Source organism: Aspergillus versicolor (genome assembly GCF_001890125.1).
Source record: "Aspergillus versicolor CBS 583.65 unplaced genomic scaffold ASPVEscaffold_2, whole genome shotgun sequence".
NCBI classification, from domain to species: domain Eukaryota; kingdom Fungi; phylum Ascomycota; class Eurotiomycetes; order Eurotiales; family Aspergillaceae; genus Aspergillus; species Aspergillus versicolor.
Window position 1 is genome coordinate 3,799,737 of NW_024467525.1, and position 18,046 is coordinate 3,817,782.

The 18,046-nt window shown below is 49.6% G+C and overlaps 7 protein-coding genes across 7 annotated transcripts; 5 read left to right on the forward strand and 2 right to left on the reverse strand.

Moving 5' to 3' along the window:
- Positions 1-271: 271 nt before the first annotated feature.
- Positions 272-1,581, forward strand: ASPVEDRAFT_80880 (MBL fold metallo-hydrolase; the record flags this gene model as incomplete). Its single annotated transcript, XM_040816943.1, has 4 exons — positions 272-338; positions 390-537; positions 624-1,412; positions 1,464-1,581. 4 exons carry the CDS (start codon positions 272-274, stop codon positions 1,579-1,581), a joined length of 1,122 nt encoding a protein of 373 aa, XP_040665024.1.
- Positions 1,582-2,063: 482 nt separating this feature from the next.
- ASPVEDRAFT_50762 (uncharacterized protein) lies at positions 2,064-4,128 on the forward strand (the record flags this gene model as incomplete). The annotated part of the gene is made up of 5 exons (XM_040814361.1): positions 2,064-2,331; positions 2,397-2,562; positions 2,648-2,910; positions 2,962-3,104; positions 3,415-4,128. 5 exons carry the CDS (start codon positions 2,064-2,066, stop codon positions 4,126-4,128), a joined length of 1,554 nt encoding a protein of 517 aa, XP_040665025.1.
- A 470-nt stretch (positions 4,129-4,598) lies between these two features.
- ASPVEDRAFT_26087 (HET domain protein) lies at positions 4,599-6,920 on the forward strand (the record flags this gene model as incomplete). The annotated part of the gene is made up of 1 exon (XM_040809859.1): positions 4,599-6,920. One exon carries the CDS (start codon positions 4,599-4,601, stop codon positions 6,918-6,920), a length of 2,322 nt encoding a protein of 773 aa, XP_040665026.1.
- Positions 6,921-7,072: 152 nt separating this feature from the next.
- Positions 7,073-8,016, forward strand: ASPVEDRAFT_882525 (uncharacterized protein; the record flags this gene model as incomplete). Its single annotated transcript, XM_040818266.1, has 2 exons — positions 7,073-7,517; positions 7,547-8,016. The coding sequence occupies exons 1-2, from the start codon at positions 7,304-7,306 to the stop codon at positions 8,014-8,016; spliced, it is 684 nt and encodes a 227-aa protein (XP_040665027.1). The 5' UTR covers positions 7,073-7,303.
- An 898-nt stretch (positions 8,017-8,914) lies between these two features.
- ASPVEDRAFT_80884 (uncharacterized protein) lies at positions 8,915-12,279 on the reverse strand (the record flags this gene model as incomplete). The annotated part of the gene is made up of 3 exons (XM_040816944.1): positions 8,915-11,837; positions 11,885-12,035; positions 12,186-12,279. 3 exons carry the CDS (start codon positions 12,277-12,279, stop codon positions 8,915-8,917), a joined length of 3,168 nt encoding a protein of 1,055 aa, XP_040665028.1.
- A 229-nt stretch (positions 12,280-12,508) lies between these two features.
- ASPVEDRAFT_38717 (5'-methylthioadenosine/S-adenosylhomocysteine nucleosidase family protein) lies at positions 12,509-13,898 on the forward strand. Its single transcript, XM_040811763.1, has one exon. It carries the CDS (start codon positions 12,558-12,560, stop codon positions 13,647-13,649), a length of 1,092 nt encoding a protein of 363 aa, XP_040665029.1. The 5' UTR covers positions 12,509-12,557; the 3' UTR covers positions 13,650-13,898.
- A 2,283-nt stretch (positions 13,899-16,181) lies between these two features.
- On the reverse strand, positions 16,182-17,521 carry ASPVEDRAFT_38719 (oxidoreductase, short-chain dehydrogenase/reductase family). The gene has a single exon (XM_040811764.1). It carries the CDS (start codon positions 17,199-17,201, stop codon positions 16,209-16,211), a length of 993 nt encoding a protein of 330 aa, XP_040665030.1. The 5' UTR covers positions 17,202-17,521; the 3' UTR covers positions 16,182-16,208.
- Between the last annotated feature and the right edge of the window lie 525 nt (positions 17,522-18,046).

The window sequence follows — 18,046 nt, forward strand, 5'->3', positions numbered from 1 at the left end:
CGCCCCTGGATTGCGGGGAGCCGATGTTGCCCTAAGCCCGACGGGGATACCGAAACAAGGCAATAATCGATGCCAACTAGTTCTAACAAACCGGTGGCAGTCGTGGGGCGATTACTCAGGAGACTGTATCCAGTCGGAAGAATAGATACCGGTCCTTATTTCAAATAGCTGGTAATGTGGACGACATTTTTGTCTAGTACAGAACAGATGGAGACTGGGCGTCGGCACTCCGCAATCCACCCCACATCGCCCTGAGTTAAAGCCAGACAATATGCCCCCAGCTAGAGTAGGAGCACTCACAGCAAAGATGGAGAAACAGGAGACACTCGAGTATTTTGGTAAGCTGCTCTCGCTGCATAATTCGGCGCCATCTGACCTCTAGGCACCAGGCGCGACAACATTTCGGCTTCAGGTCGCAGGGCTTACCATATTCCACGATGCATGGCTTAGCCGGCCTTCATTGCTCCCACAGTTCGTTGATATCAATGAGGTAACAGAGGCGGATTACATCCTGATCTCGCATGCCCATTTTGATCAGTACGTCATGCCATCGTCACATACTAAACCTCCAGTCCACCATTACCTTTCTCTTGGAACCTACTGAACCTGTTATTGTTATGTAGCCTACCAGGCGCCGACATCATAGCGAAAGCCACCGGCGCCACGATCATTGCAAACTGCGAAGCCATCAACCGCCTCCGCGAGGCCGGCGTCCCGGACACACAGCTCCTCCCCGTCTCCGGCGGCGAGCGTATCCCGCTGTTTACAAAGGAGGTTCGCATGGCTGCTGCTGCTGCTGCTGGCGGTATCACTAGCATCACCCTCCGGCAAGGAGACCCGCCCACCGCACCCCGAGAACCACACCATAGACTCGCAGTTACAGAAGCGCACATCTGGCCGAGCCTACACTGCCTCATGCCCCCAGGCGGCCACGATGCGTTGCCTGATGTTCTTGACTCCGGTAGTGTGTATGAAGGAGACACGACGCCTTTTGACGGGACGGTAGACATAACCCGGGGAATGAAGTACGGGCTGTTTAAACTCAGAGAGCTAGTCCCTGCAGCGGCGCTGGCAGATGAAAAGATGCGCTGTTTTATCGAGTGGATTGAGGATCGTGGGCCGGGGAGGAATGTCATGTCTGCTTGTGATGGGGGGCAGCTCATGTTTCATGTGTTGAAGAGAGGTATTGAACACGACGGGGATGGAGGAATCCTGTTTAATGCGCATCTCGGGGCGTATGAGGGGATTGCTAAGATGATCCGGCCGCAGCCAGACCTTGTCGTGCAGGGCATTGCCGGGAGAGCGAATCTCAATGGCAGGCCGTTCGATGGGTCTGCTGCGGAGTTTGCGGCGGAACTGATGAGTTGGTTCGGGGAGCCGGAGAGAGTGATTTGGTGCTTGCATGACGAATGGTGGGTTATCCTCTATTTTTTGTTAGTACCGTGCTGACAGACGTTCCATAGCCTTATAAAGCCATACAGGGTTGATACGACCGCAGCCAGCAGGGCCGTGGAATCAACGACGAGGACGCGGGTTGTGGATTTGGCCCCTGGGAAGCCCTATGCTTTGTCCCAGTCTTGATATGTTATCGTGAAGTCAACTGGGCGATTGTTATGCCGCCTACTTCAAATATCTGTGTATACTCCAGTCAATCCTATAGTATTGTCCCCGATATCTGCAGCCAGTAGCCATTCAAGTACAAAGCGCCCCTCCCAATATATAGTAGATCCCAAACGACCAGATTGACCTATTGAAAGTCATTCCATTTTACTACCGCGTATGTCATATGTCTCGGCCGAAAGTGACCCTCTATATCGCCACGATGTTCGGGGCTTGCGGGGTTGTCAAATGGCGTCGGCTCCCCGCAATCCCGACGCGGTTTGTTATGTCCACAATTAAGCCCGTCAATAGGACAAATTCCGGGAAAGAGGGCTTTGTGTTCTTGCACAAGAAAGGAACGTGGTTAAGGGTGATTGCGGTTTGTTCTCTGCACTCTATCGTCCTGGTTACTGAACCTCGCCGTCTACCCACTCGAACGAAACAAACAAGCAGAACCAAGAAATATGGATGTTATTCACAAGCCTATTACCCCGATCAGCATCCGCAAGGCCCACGATGACGGTCTGAATCCAAGCACCACGGTTCTCCCGGCTGGCTACCGTAAAGGAGATGGCTGTCGCCCTCTACAAGTTGATACCATTTGGGAGCGAGACATCTCGATCCCACTGCGGGATGGCACGAAACTGCGGGCAGATATCTTTAGACCGCAGCAGACTACGGGGGAAATACCGATTCTACTTGTCTGGGGCCCGTACGGGAAGACAGGGACTGGTGGGTTGAGGTTGCTTTTGTGGGCCCATGCATTCGTTCACTGATTGGGGTTACTTTGTTTATAGGGATGTTCAGTCTGGATATGATTCAGGGACGTGTCGGTGTCCCAGTAGATCGACTCAGCGGATTTGAATCCTTCGAAGGGCCCGATCCAGCGGAGTGGAATGCACATGGATATGCCGTCGCGCAGGTGGATGCGAGAGGGATTTTCCACTCAGAGGGTGACCACAGGTAACCTCAGCTTTCCATCCCAATACTTGTAACGCCCTGAAAGAAAAACCAAAAACAAAAGCTGACATGCAGATCCGGGTTGAAGATGGCACGGAACCGCCGAAGGGCGTGACGGGTATGACACGGTCGAGTATCTCGGCGCACTGGACTGGAGTAATGGGTGTGTTGCTTTGATTGGCAACTCATGGCTTGCCACGGCGCAGTGGTTCATCGCTGCTGAACGTCCCCCTCACCTCTCCTGCATACTGCCGCTGGAAGGGTTAAGTGATGTTTACCGCGAATCCCTGTGCCGTGGCGGAGTGCCATATACTCCGTTCTGGGAGTTTCTGCGGGATAACGGGTTATATGGTAGGAAATAGGAGAATGATGTCTCTTGGGAAGCTTGGCTGATTCCAGCAGGGAAAAACAGGCAGGAAGATGTTATCGCTATGATCCGCAAGTATCCGCTCATGAATGAATATTGGGAGGATAAGCGGGCTAAAGCACACCTTATACAAGCGCCTGCTTATATTCTCGCGAGTATGTCGACAGGATTGCACACCGTAGGATCTATCCGATGCTACGAAGATATCCCTCATGAGAAGAAATGGTCAGTTGGTGATAGGTTCCAATGCGCAGCTGGGAAAGCTAACATTTGCCTCTATATAGGCTTCGAATTACCGCAACGCAGGAGTGGCATGATCTCTATCACCCCGAGACAATAGCCGATATGAAGCGGTTCCTCGATTACTATACCAAGGGAATTCAGAACAACTGGGAGGCAACTCCCCAGGCTCGCGTCTCAATTCTGAGATTCAATCAGGTGGGTATTGCTATTTCTCTCCCTCCACAGTCAAGGCTAAATGGCTCTAGTCTCCCTTGATAAATATCCCATTCTCAAGCTGGCCGCCTCCCACCACCACGTACGACAAGTATTATCTGTCTGCCGGCAGCCGACTTACACAACAGCCAGCAGACGTGATCTCCGGCTCGGTATCCTACCAGAGCGACACACCAGCCTCGCAGGTCGACAATGACCCGGAAGAGGCCACGTTCAGTTTCACATTCTGCGAAAGAAAAACCATAGTCGGTGCCTCGAAGGCAGTCCTCTACATGTCCTGCCCAGACCACAATGACCTCGATGTATTCGTCCAGCTACGCAAGGTTGACCGCCGCGGGAAAATCCTCCGCAATATCAATATCCCCCTGCAGCAGCTGGGGCTGGCATCCGAGCAGGAGGTGGAGAGTATAAATACGCTCAAGTACCTGGGCCCTACGGGTGTACTGAGGGCGAGTCACCGTGCCCTGGACGATAGGCTGTCAAAGCCGCATTGGCCTGCGCATGACCATTCTCGGATCTCGCCTGTCCCACTGGGCTCCGTAGTCAAGCTGGAGATCGGCTTGTGGCCAGCGGCTATTCAGTTTGACGCTGGTGAGGCTCTTATGATGAAGATTGCAGGGCACCATATGACGCTCGCCGAGTTCGTGCCGCTTCGGGGGCGGTTTACAACGGGTAATAAAGGGAGGCACCAGGTGTATTTTGGGGATTTTGCCAGCCACCTTCTGATTCCTACGGTTGCTCTTTGACGGGGTTAGTGAAATAGTTCAATGATGTCGTCATCAGTGCATGGGATAAGTTATAAACCTTATTAACGCAGTCCTTGAGACCCAACTGTGGGAAATTAGTTCTAAATATTACCTTCTCCTTGCCCGTGGTGTTCGCAAAGTTGATAAACTCCGGCGCATAATACTTGGGAGACCACGCGCTCGTGTCGATATAGACATTCTTGTGGCCAACCTGAGTCAGAAACGGGATATCGAGCGGCCATCCCCAAAACGGCGAAACTAACGAGAGCCGAAATTGACAGGTCCTCGTTTTACCAGTCCAAAAGTAAGTCATTGCAGCAGTGTTATCTCCTAGTAAGCACTAGTACACTAGACCCCTCATGCCAAGCAAAATAAACACCTTCTCACTAATATATGCCACGAGCAAGCTGTCCGCACGAAAATGCCAAACCCTGGAACTGAGAGTCGACAACCCAAGTCAACAGACAACGATGAGACAAGGAAAAGACAATAAATATGACAATAGACGCAATGTAGTCGGCTGGAATATCCAACCGGGTCTGGGTCCGGACAGCGACAGCTGCACGCAATTCCGCCTGACCGCGAGCCCAAGCACGAGCACAGCCGACAACGAAAAAGGACAAGAACAAGAACAAGAGGACCAGCCCATGCAATTCCATTCCTCCCCCCCGCTGCAAGTCCTCAGACACACAACCCAAGGCGCGCAGCTCGCAACAATCACCACCGCAAGCTTCGAATACCAAGACCGCAGTCTCGGTATCGAGCTGTGTGTAGACGGTATAAAATGGAGGACCAAGATGGAAGTAGCAGGCGATCGGGTCCTTGTGCCAGCACAGCAGGAGCAGCTAGCGGAGCTCTTCGTGGCACTGATGGAGTACTCAAGTTTGCCTCCTCCGTTTCCATCTCCTCGACCGCAATTGCAAATGAGAACGGAGGGCATCACGCCGAAGCCCTGTGCCGCTCCTCTTTGCGCCGAGGGCGGTCTTGTCTATGTATACACCTGTGGGAATCTTGCGGGTCATGATGATAGGGATGTGGTTTCCCGGACGCTGAGCTACACGGCAAATGAACAGCTTTGGGTCGGAGATAATGCGCCACAGAGCTCACTTGTTGTGACGGACTTGCTGACGGATCTTGCTGGCAGCAAGGTGGTCCGTATTGCCGATACATGTGTGGCATTGACGCCAGAAAGGAGGAGTACCAGTATCCTGCTGTCGGATAATATGCTCTGGTGGGAGGACAAGATAACAGAGGAGGTGCCGAAACGGAAACATCCCAAGCCCGCTAACTGGGGAGGGTTCCAGGACCTGTGGCGGAACCACAGGAACCTGAGGGAGTCCAAGAAGAGGGCTGATTCGAGTGTCCCGATCAACATGGAGATTGCGCCGTCGGTGCACGACTCGGTCGTGCGATTCGCTAAGCTGGCTCAGGCAGGGAGCAGTACGACCAACCCGCTCAGACTAGTGCGGGTTTGCGATGGAGCTGTGGTTGCGACGGCGGAGCTGGAGAGGAAGGTGGTCTACGCGGTGATCTCATATACGTGGAGCCAGTTCAGCAAGGAAAGGTTGCTGGAGTGGGCGACGCCACGGGCGATGAGGTTGGGGTATGAGTATATGTGGATTGACCAGTATTGTATCGACCAGACGAACAAGGCGGAGAAGAACGCCGAGATCAAGCGCATGCGAGACTACTACAAAAGCGCGGCGCAGGTTCTTGTTCTCCTGCCTGACGTGACAAGCATCGCGAGCTTTGATGTGATGTCGTCAGACCAGCTATTACATGTGGATGGAGCATTACAGGCGGCGAGAGATGTTCTCAAGGAGATTATATCGTGTGAGTGGCTTAAACGCGTCTGGACTTTCCAAGAAGCATGGGTTGCCAGACAATGCGTGTTCTGCACGCAGGAACAGTTGCTTGATGGGACGATCATGGATTCCCTAATTGGTTTGCGCAAGTACGAAGCCGTTACCAGGCCGAGAATCATGTGTGTCTCAAGCAAGGCAATAGGTAGCGCGGTAGTTGCAAATCCCAATCTGGTCATCTGGGACGGGCTACTGAGGCAGCGCCAGACAGTTGTAGGCTCAACAGAGAGATGGATGCTGTACAACAATCTGGAATCCTACGAGCCGCCGCGCCTGACCCTCGTTCAGGCCTGGGAAGCCTCCAGCGGAAGAAACACCACAAATGAGGAAGACAGGGTGTACGCTCTTCTTTCCTCCGTTGAAGGTGGTGACAAAGTAAAGGTTGATCGTGGACGGTCTCTACGCGCTGTCATCGAGGACTGTGTCCAAGCAGGCATTGTGACTGCTGACCTCCTTGCAGGCAGTTCCCCATCGTCTGAGGCTGATCGGTCCTGGATGCCGGACCTAGCAGGGCTAGGGCCACAGCATCCGCTGCGTGTCGTCGGGGCCAGTCAGACCCAACAGGCATTGATGTGGCAGGGGGGCAGAGTATGCGTGAAGGGCAAGTACTTCCACTTCGCGGATGCTGCAGCCTGGTTCCGCATCGCAGAGATGAAGACCGAGAACGAGATCCAGAAGTCCGAAGTCAGCGACCGGCCCTGGTATCAGTATGCTGCCACCACGCGGCAGAATACATGGACGACAACTGACGTTGTTGGCCGTGACTTTCTTATGCTACAGCCGATGCCTGGGTCCCGACAGACAGTTCTCATATCTGGTAGAAAGTCGCCGGACAGGTCATTCCACAGGCGAAAGGGCCACATCATCTGGCTCAAGCAGACAGGGATAAAGTGGCTGGAGGATAGTCAGCCAGTTGAGATAGGATCTTAGCAGTACAGGCCAGCTTTCTATACAGTCATTGCCGTTCTAGTACAATCAGAGGAACCTAGAGGACCAGTCTTGAACAGAGATAATGACCACACTATAGCGATTGAATGAAATCGTACCAGAAAGGCATTTATAGGTATCCGAGAGAGCCTGCTTAACAGACAATCCCTTTCTGGCCCGCTATCATGTTTCCGGTGTCCCTGAAACAACCAGCTTGATAGATTCACATTAGACCGAGCCTTTACATACCCGGTGCTCTGCAAATCTCGTCGGCGTGCTACTTCGGTTTATAAATGAAAGCTCTCCTATGTCTATTCTAAAATTCATTCAACTTCAAGTTCATTCTATACAACCCCCTCTATCCTGGGGTCCGCCACATATCCGACATGGCACCAACGCTCACCAACGCAAGCCAGGTGGATTTAAGAGAGTACCTCCTGCAGAGGCTTGCCCAGCTCGGTCTAAGTTCAATCCACGGGGTTCCTGGCGACTGTAATCTCACTGTCCTTGACTACCTCAAACCAACTGGCCTCCACTGGGTTGGAAATGCCAACGAACTGTGCGCCGGCTATGCTGCAGATGGATACGTTCGAATCAAAGGTATCGGCGCTCTAAAAGCTTAACGGCAGCTCCTAGGTCTGCATCAATCGACCAGTACTCGCTGTGGCTGCGCATGTCGAACTTCCTTCAACCAGGCGACATCGTGATGACAGAGACCGGCACTGCGTCTTACGGTGGTCAGGGCCTTGCTCTCCCGAATGGGACGACCCTGATCAACTCTTCCATCTGGCCCTCCATCGGCTATATGCTCCCAGCTTGTCAGGGCGCAGAATTAGTGGAGAGAGACATGGCCAACGCAGGAACACGCGCCCTAGGCCGCACGATATTGTTCGAAGGCGACGGCAGTCTCCAGATGACTGCGCAGGCAATCAGCGATATCATTCGCAACAAGCTCGATGTGATTATCTTTTCCTCAACAACAACGGATACACGATCGAGCGGATACTGCATGACTTTTACAGCTATAATATGGGGACGTGTGAAATCGAAGCCGAGACGACTACCTTCGCAGGCTTTTACGGCTGCGTTTCACGCGTAACTTAGCATCCCGCCGTCACTCCAAGCGCCCCTCACGTGCCATTCATCCCATGCAAGCTATAGAGGTTACGTCTGGCTGCTGAAATCTGGTCATATGACCAAGGTTCTGAGAAATGAATTGAATTTGATTTGATGAAGGTGCTATCCCTGGAATTACAATGTGTATGTATAGTGAATTTATAGCTTTTCTAAATGTTCGAAAAAAGATCTCGATCAAGCAAGAGAGCAAGAGTTCAATACAAAGGAACAATATTTTGATCCTTTGATCCTTTTACTCAACCATCGAGTAATAGTTCATCGAGCGAGGCGCTGGATACTGCGTAGCAAGTCAGATCTCCGCCTGTAACCTGGACATCCCACTATGGTACACTCACCAAGTCTTGTTTAGAGGTACTGTGAGATGTACACCGCGGGCCTGTTACTCTGCCTCCATGTTTCAATGACAGTGCGTCTCAATGTTAGTGTGTTAGCTACCATAATATATATTGTACAGGTATTGTACAGGGTCTTTTGCAGGCTTGAAGTTTCCCCTACCCTCCTTAGACTCTGCCTTGCCTTTGTCTAAAACTCTCAACTACTCTGCTATTCTGTGTAATAGACAGAGTGTTAGGACAGGAGGAATCAATCAATATAACAGGAAGAATCCTATTCAATGCTGGAATCAACAACTTTGTAGATACAGAAGCTGAAGCTTGAGTTCCTTCTTCGGAGAACCTCAAGCCTCCTTAAATGCTTTACCAAGAGCTCCGTGAGATATACATGTTCTGTTGATCTTTTCCGAAGATAGTAATCAGCACTTCACGCAATCATCTTGCTGTATCTTTGGGATATGTATTACAATAATAGTTCACGCGGTATTAAGCGAATTCAGGACTGACACAAACCAGATCCGGTGGCTTTCAAGCTCCTTGAACTCCACTTACGGACGCAATGCTCTCGGTAGAGTTTCTCGGTCTCGAGAGCCTATGTGAGGGGCGTCTTGAGATCTCGACAAGAGTTTGGTTTCGCATCATTTCTGCCGGAATCTCGGGGAAATCCAATTCTCCGGGTCTTTTTTCTCCGGGTCTTTTTCGCTCGAACCTCGAGGTTGAGAAAAAGCCTGATGCTTTAAAACCAATATAACCTGTCTTTTTGCTTAGCCATTCAGCGATCCTGCCAATTTTCTGGCTGGTGCTAACGCCGAATGTTCTGGATCGACTAGGGCCCCAGCGGCCGGTAACCAAGGAAGGTTTGGAACTGCCCATTAGTTCTTTTTCGATCAGGCATCCCTCATCACACTTGTCACAATTCCGTCGCGTTTCTGTCTCCTCGTTTGATAAGGAATACAGGCCCTCGACACCGTCGTCTCTTAGCTCAGATGGCTTGTCTAAGGTGGTAAAAGAGAAAGGGGCCTTGGGACAACAAGTTCTTTCAACCTGCGTCTCAAGGTTCGCAAAATCCGATATCAAATTAAGGGTACTTCGATCTTGGTGCTCTTCTCGAAGCATATCTCTAGGAGCCTTGAGCACCTGCGCCTCTAGTGCTTTAGCATCTTGCGCTCGGCCTAGCTTTTGGTAGGTTAATGCAAGATTAGCCATACTAGTTAATGTACCAGGATGCTCTTTACCAAGGACCCTTCTGCTGATCTCAAGGACTTGCACTTCTAGCTGTTCAGCATCCTGCCACCGACCTTGACTCCAGTATGTTGATGCCAGGTTTCCCATAGTAGCCAATGTTTCGGGGTGCTCTTTTCCGAGCACCTGTTTGCGGGTATTCAGAACTTGCTCATTCAGGGTCTCAGCATCCTCCAAGCGGCTTTGTTTCAGGTAAATGGATGCTAGATTTCCCATACTGACTAACGCGTGGGGATGATCTTTGGGCCATTCCTGATAAGCTTCTAGCACTCGTTCTAGAAGTGCTTCAGCATCCTGCCAGCGACCTTGATTCCAGTATGTTGATGCCAAGTTGTTCATACTGTTCAGTGTGTCAGGGTGCTTTACACCAAGGGTCCGCTTGCGAGCATCAAGTACTTGCACCTCAAGCGCTTCAGCGTCCTGCCATCGCTCTTCTTGTTTCTGGTAAGTTGTTGCAAGCTGTGCCATCCCAATTAATGTATCAGGATGTTCTGCGCCAAAAGTCCTCTTGCGAGTCTCCAGAACATGTCGGTTGAGAGCTTCAGCGTCGTGCCATCGGCCTTGGTTCCAGTATGTCGTTGCAAGGTTGGCCATGGCGATTAGCGTCCAAGGATGTTCTGTACCAAGCATCCTGTCATGGGCCTCTAGCACTTGCAAGTCTAGTATTTCCGCATCTTTCCATTGGCCTTCATAGCGGTATGTTGATGCTAGATTTGCCATGCTATTTAATGTGCGGGGGTGTTCGGCGCCAAACACCCTGCAGCTAGTATCAACTAGCTGTGTATGTAGCTTCTTGGCATCCAGCCATCGTCCCTGTAAGCTGTATGCTAGCCCTAGCATTGCAATGCTATTTAAGGTTTTTAGATCCTCCGGGCCAAATAAATGGCTGCATGCTTCTATCAATCTTGCTGCCATAGATTCCATATCGACCCAGTTTCCGCCGTGTCGAGTATACTGTGAGCCCTTATGAAGTAGCAGTGCCCATTCCAGCATCGAGTGCTCCGAATCTTTATCTGGGCGATGTGACATGGCTGATTTGACGTGTGGAAACAACAATTGACACCGTGGCCAGTTCTCACGATTATCGGCTGGAAATTTGCTGTTAAGGTTTCCAATAAACCGTTCCTTCCACACCTCAACTTGTTCATGCGCCTTGAGCCACTCCTGCATGGCTAGTTGGACCAAGCGATGCATCTCAAAGCTTTTACCATCCGCACCAATAGATATCAACGAGTAGTCTCTTAGCACCAATATGTCATCCTCAAACATGTTGATCATGCTGGATTCACTTTCGCTCTTCGTATCAGTGCCGTAGGTTGTCTCATCGATAACCTGTGCAAATAGACTTTCACTCTGTTGGTTCGTCACTTTGCTTCGGGAGTTCGTCTCTTTGTCCTCCCGAAGCAAAATATCAGGGATTCCCTGTCTGTCAAAGAAGCTCATAAGAGACAGTAAATCCGCTGCTGATTGCCACATCCCCTGTATATAATCAAATGATATTTGCCAGGTGACAAGGATAGAGCTTTTGGCTTCTCGGTCTCTGCGAAGCTGTCCACCCTCATGATCAAGGAGTCTGATCTTCTGCCTGTCACTTTCCCGAAACTTATTCAGATATTGTGGGACTGAAAGCCGGGGTGCTCTTCGCTTGATGTACGCCGCTGCTTGCACAATCGCGAGTGGCATGAATTCTAGTGCCGCCGTCAGTTCCATGATATCTTCCCTGTTCGTCTCCACTCCAAGTTTCTTCTCAAAGAGCGTTATCGCATGGGTTTCGTCCATTGGGTTAACCGATATAATGTCCCTATCTTCCATTATACTTGACACCACGTGTCTGCTCCGACTCGTAATAACGATTACCCCTCTCAAGCTATAGGGGAAATACTCCCAGAGCGATTGTCCTGTCATGCCCTTTTCATCACTCCGCAGGTCGTTTTGCTCTATTAGAGGAGATTCATGAAGGAGCTGATCATTATCGAGATTGTCGATGATAAGAACCCATTTACCATTATTTTCATCCTGTAGCCAGTTTTGAAAGAGCTTGAATATATTCGTTTTTAAATTATGCCGGCCGTGTATCTTGACTCGGTCGGCTATATCTCGACAACTCTGTTCAAAACGGGTTGCGTTACTTGCGTGAATCCAGAAAACCCATGCCTTGGGCGATTTATCTCGAACCCGGTAAGAGTATTCGATTGCAAGTTGCGATTTTCTTCCAGGCCATCAGCATTAAAAGTTTATTGACCATCTTGAACTCACCCAACACCACCTAAACCAACAAGGGCTATCCTGGATCCTGGTTCGGAACCTTTTTCGTCGATCTGATCGAGCAGTGTTCCACGATCAACAAAATCCGGGTCGCGACGAAATGGGACGGTCGATAACGGGTTTGGTGGAGTTTCTGATCGCTCTAGTTAGGTAAGGCGGCTATTAGTCAGCTTGGCTGCATCAAACTCAAGTTTCTGGACACTTAGTGTAGACAACTTGGAGACCGTAGGTGGCATCGACATTTCGATGCCAGCTTTTAGCCGTTGAACCCACCTGGTTCTGGGACACTTACCTGGGGGCAAATAGAACTGCGGGTTGTTGATAGGGGCATTATTGATCCCAATCTGGAGCCCAGAGTTTCCACCGTCAAACGAGTTCCATGCCATGATTAAAGCGATTCAAGTGGTGCTTGTGTTTTCAGGAAGGGGTCAGGAGCCCGCCACATATAGCTGAGTGAGGGGTATTTCAACCCCATCATCAGATGACTTGACAGCACATCAGGCTGAACGCCTGCAGATGAGACAAAACCAGTCTATTTATGCGGGCTGCGGCTGAGTGACGATATTCCAGCCGGAAATACTACCACCGCTTACCCTGGCAGTTGTCAACCACGTCCCAAGAACTTCCGCACACGTTGGCAATCTAACTAGTTTCATGTTCTGCAATGTCCGATCCGGAGGACTACACTGTGGGTTGGATTTGTGCCATCATCGCCGAATATGTCGCTGCCCAAGCATTTCTCGATGAAAAGCATCACGGCGCCTTGTCGTTGCCTCCTCATAACAAAAATGACTACACCCTGGGCAGGATTGGAAAACACAATGTGGTTATCTCTGTTCTACCTATAGGAGAGTATGGCACTTCATCGGCATCACGTGTGGCAGAAGACATGATATCTAGCTTCCCCAATATCCGCGTTGGCCTGATGGTCGGCATCGGCGGTGGTGCACCCAGCCCAAAACATGATATCCGTCTGGGAGATATTGTTGTCAGCATTCCTCACAATGGCTTAGGTGGTGTTATTCAGTACGACTTTGGCAAGACGGTACAGGGGCAATGTTTTCAGCTTACGGGTTTTCTTGACCAGCCACCAACTGTCCTACGTGCAGCAGTAAACGGACTCAGGGCTCAATATGAGAGCGAAGGCCATCAGCTTGAAGTTGCGGTTCGCAAGGTCTTCGAGACGAAACCACGGCTGCAAAAAAGATATGGTCGTCCGGATCCTGCCAGTGATCGGCTCTACCAAAGTCACATTATCCACCCCGCAGATGGTGAAGGACCTTGCACTATAAGTTGCGGAGATGGTATATCTTGCCTAGTTTCACGTGTTTCACGCGCTGAGGACGATGATAATCTCGTGATTCATTATGGTTTGATAGCATCAGCCAACCAACTTATGAAAGATGCCTCGGTTCGAGACAAATTAGCGGCGCAAAACGACGTTCTGTGTTTCGAAATGGAAGCGGCTGGGCTGATGAACCACTTTCCATGCCTTGTGATCCGCGGTATCTGCGACTACGCTGATTCGCACAAGAACAACAGCTGGCAGGGTTATGCGGCAATGATCGCAGCAGCGTATGCTAGGGATCTTTTATATCGACTTGTCCCGCAGCACGTGGAGCTGGAGGAGAGGATTGTCAATTTTCTCAATCAAGGAGATCGTGATATGAATATCAGCTTTGGAGGCCACAACTCTGGCATCCAACTCGGTGTGAATAATGGTCCGATCAGCGAAATCAAGTTTGGGGCTAAGTGATAAACCTTCCTTATACTACACCATCAGAATACTCTAGTCCCTACTAGTGCCCAACGCGCGCCGAAACTACTCCGTATTGCCGCAACTTTCCATGCAATTAGGGTTCGTGCGTGCGATGCCGAAAATAGAAAACTATCCCACTATAGTTTTGTTAGGGGACGAAGTGCTATTGTCCAACTAAGCCATGCCGTAAATATAAGAAGAGTTTATGAGGAGAGAAATAGAAGAGAAGGAAAGAAAGGACCTAGTCGAGTATAAATAGTCAAGGTAACAGGGATAGATTTGTTAAACCGCGGGTCAGGGTGGGTTTTTCGGTCGGGTTAAATACAATGTCACCCCGACATGAATACCTCAAATAACCCAATAGACGTGGATCAACGACGGTTCCCCTAGATTCTGGAAGGTGATAGAATCGGAACAGGAAGATATAAGGAGGAAGAAGATCAGGATCGAGCAAGAGATCAGGTATTTGAAGTTCTATGGTTATAAATACACCCGTTCCTTAGTAGACTGCGTAGTTAGTTTGTAGCTGATACGGCATCATCCTGCCGTCTTCCCCTGCGGATTTCAGAACAAATTACTTACCTGCGGAGGTTAATTACCCAATCTATAACAAGGAATTATTTTAAGGAACTATGGCGATTATATGATATTTAGATCAATAGCAAACGCTGAAATAATTCTTCGAGATCCCCGCTGCACAGCAGCCCAACGTGAAGGATTGCATCTTCCTCACGACGCACGAGCCCTGCTCGCTGTGTGTATCTACGATCCTGTGGAGCGGGTACAACAATTTCATTTACACGTATACGTACGAGACGCACCATGTGTTTGAGTGCCATGGGAAATTGGATATTCTTAATGATGTTTTTAATGTGAGGCAGGCGAGCCGTGATGGGAAGGTGGGGCAGGTGAGGCCGCAATATAAGTCGAGGATTGAGAGGCTGGTTGCGTTGCGTTTTGCGGAGCTTTTGGGGGCACTTGAGGATAAAGACGTGCAGGCGGGTAATGTAGCTATGGTGGATGGGATGAAGAAGAGCCATTGCGGACCGCCTGATCTCGCAGCATGTTCTTGGGGCCGCGTATCTGGACAACGGGGAGAAGGACAAGGCTCTAGAGATGGTGGCGCATGTGGTCCGGCTGCGTGAAGAGTACTTTGACGAACAGTATCCGCACCGCCTTGCAGCGCAAGAGCTGCTCTCGCGCGTTTATCTGGCAGCCGAGCAGACCAGGGCGGCGGTAGGATTATTGAACCGCGTTGTTGCGGTCCACCAGAAGTATTGGGATGAACAGGATTCGGATCTCCTTGATTCCCAGCGCGCGCTTGCAAGAGCGTATTTGAAAGATGGCAAGCCGGAGAGGGCGATTACACTATTACAGCATATTGTCAGCATGGGGGAAAAGGCTACTACCAAGATAGAGCACCCTGATCAGTTAAGCTCGCAGATCCCGGTCCCTATCTCCCGGAAGAATATAATATTTACTAGAATTAAAAACTATCTTATTCTAGTTTTTAAATATCTTCAGATCCCTAGTATCCTTATTTAGAGATAATATCTGATTTTTACTACAGTAACTTTTAAAAGCTTATATTATCTTTATCTATCTTTAGATAGCCTGTATATTATCTCTTACAGCCCGTTAATCCTCAGTTAAGTCTGATATAGAGACAGTTACGCTTTCAGCAGCGAATTTCTCTAAATCCATTAATATAAGCTAAGAGAGAGTAACGAAGAGTTTAGAAGCATATACAGGCTGTCCCGAAACTGGTGTCACCCCCGTCACATATAGATTGTTTTCCAAACCCTAACTACATATTTGGGATTATTCCGGGGTGTCCCTGCTAGCGGGCTGATATTGTTTCTAACATAAAATACCTCTAGCTATAGCGGGGTGTATCCGCTTGTAATTTTTGTACACACAGCTCCATACCCCACCTCGAAATCCATCGGCCTTAGTTCGGACGATCTTAACAACCACACTTGGCCCTACCGGCATAGCGCCAAACCTTGCCCCATCAAAGAATGAGCTTATCTATGATATGATCCATAACAGTGAACTGTCTATATTGCAGATGGCACAGGCTGCCGGCTGCAGCAAGTGTATTATTCTTAGAATCTCTGCTAATATACGCCTCTTTGGTAGCGTCAAGCCACTACCCAACAAAGTTGGATGGCCACGGAACCTCGCCCCAGTTATGCTAGAAGCCCTTTATAATCATCTGCTCAAAAAGCCCAGACTATATCTCAAAAAGATAGTAATCTTTTTATAGGACGAGTTCGACGTCCAGGCAAAAAAATCTAGCATCAGCCACGCACTCGCATCAAAAGGCGGGTTAGAAAAGACAGTAATATTAAGTATGACAGGATTGTATCCAAGAAAACTTATAACTAGTAAATATTCTAGTTTACATAAATTATAATCCACTAAATCACAGAATAGTAAAAATAGGATGACTGCGTCCTGTGCTAGGAATGCAGTGACGCAGCCTACAATCGAAGGAATGATGAAGATATATTTAGGCGGTATAAGCCACCGCCGAAAAGATCGCTAGTCTTTCTAATACTTAAACTCCTGACCAACAAGCTCCTCACTCAATTTCCATAGTCTCTCCGCATCCGTCTTACTAGTTGCCCACGGGTATACTTCCTCCCGTTCTGGGTCCGCAACATGGCAATCATTCAAGAAAGCGCCATTGTGTTCTCCAACGCTACTGTCGAACGCAGCAAAAACATGCGTCGCTGCACCCTGGTCCAAGTCCTTTATGTGCATCTCGGCCATTCCCCACAACCACTTATTTCCATAAAGGTTGTCCATCTGCGTAAGGTCCGCAGCAAACGAAGCCTGGTCATCAATCCCATGTGCCGAGAGGTTTGTATAACTCACGCCAGGGCACAACGGAAGGGCGATGAGACCTCGAGAGCCGAGCTTCTCGGCGAGACTGAGACCCATAAGGGCGTTTGCCGTCTTTGACTGACCGTACGCTAACCACCTCTGGTAATGCTTGCCTCCGTTGAAATTATAGTCCGACCAGCGTATATGACCAACGCGATGTACGCCACTAGAGACGACAACAACTCGAGGGGCATCCGACGCGAGAACCTTTGCCATGATAAGATTTGCGAAGAGGAAATGACCGAGATGGTTCGTCTGGAACTGGCTTTCAAAGCCATCCACAGTGAGCTGGTACGGGACAGCCATTATACCGGCATTGTTGATCAGGACGTCGATATGAGGCACATCAGCCCATGAATTGACAGTTTCAGCGGCTCTGCGTACATCGGCGAGCGACAGCAGATTCAGGGCGAGAGGCTTGACTTTTATTTCCGGGTGTGAGCTGTTAAGCTCATCGACGAGGCCCTGCATTTTAGGGATTGAGCGGCCTGCCAGGATGAAGATAGCTGGCTTTGCCACAGCTACTTGCTTCACGAAGCTTTCGCCGAGGCTTCCGGGGGAGGCACCGGTGATGAGGATAATCTTCCCGGAAATTTGGGGCCCGTACTGCTGCACAAGCTCGCTTGCCCGAGTACTTTGATCGTAGGACGGACTCATCGTTGGTGTAGCGTAAGCTCGGATTTTTTGAAAAGTGTCTGGGTCATGGAGAATTAACTGACTTGAGATGAGACTCAGGGCATTTAGTCCCAATAAATAGGCCCATGTCAAGTTATTCCCATGGTCCGCTCCGTTGATGTTCCGTAGCTGGATGGCGTTCGTTGGGCTTTCCGGGGTCCGGATCTCGGAAGCAAGTCAACCCTTCGGCACGAGCAGTCCCGGCGACCCGACAACTGATTCCAAAATAAAGTTGGGGATGATTGGCGGCCCGAAGGTTGTCATGTCAAACGCTTAACCGAAGTTCCTCCGGCACCAGAGATGCAAAGCTGGGGCATTATCAAGGAGTGACCTTGGATCATCAAACGCAGGTACGAGACGAAGGAGCGTATTTTAATCAAAGTAACGCCATGTATCAATATGGTATTCCGCAGCCACGCCCAATATAGACTAGCAAGACTTGGCATTAGGGTCTACAAAACAATCGAAGAGTGTGAGTGGTGACACTGGTTTCAAGACAACCTGTACCCAAATTAATTTCAAGACTCTCTATGGTGGATACAAATGCTCAGGGATCCCGAGACTTCCGTATATTTAACGTCAAAATCAGACAGGGATCGTTTATAATCCTGGAGTGAAGACATAATACTGTAATAGTACTCTATAAAGTTAACAGTTATGGTGCTGAATATGGAATATGCGAGAATGGCTCTCGTAAACATCAACGGGCTGCTAGAAGCCAGGAATTAAAAACCCCGAGCTCTCTTTATAGCATAAAGAATAGATAGTATCTTAACTAATTATCTTAATCACCTACTTACAAACGACTAAGATAAGTCTTGTGTAAC

Excerpts from the sequence above, each read along its gene's own strand:
- ASPVEDRAFT_38717 (XM_040811763.1), top strand. The coding sequence starts at position 12,558 with ATGTCCGATCCGGAGGACTACACTGTGGGTTGGATTTGTGCCATCATC.
- ASPVEDRAFT_38719 (XM_040811764.1), bottom strand. The coding sequence starts at position 17,201 with ATGAGTCCGTCCTACGATCAAAGTACTCGGGCAAGCGAGCTTGTGCAG.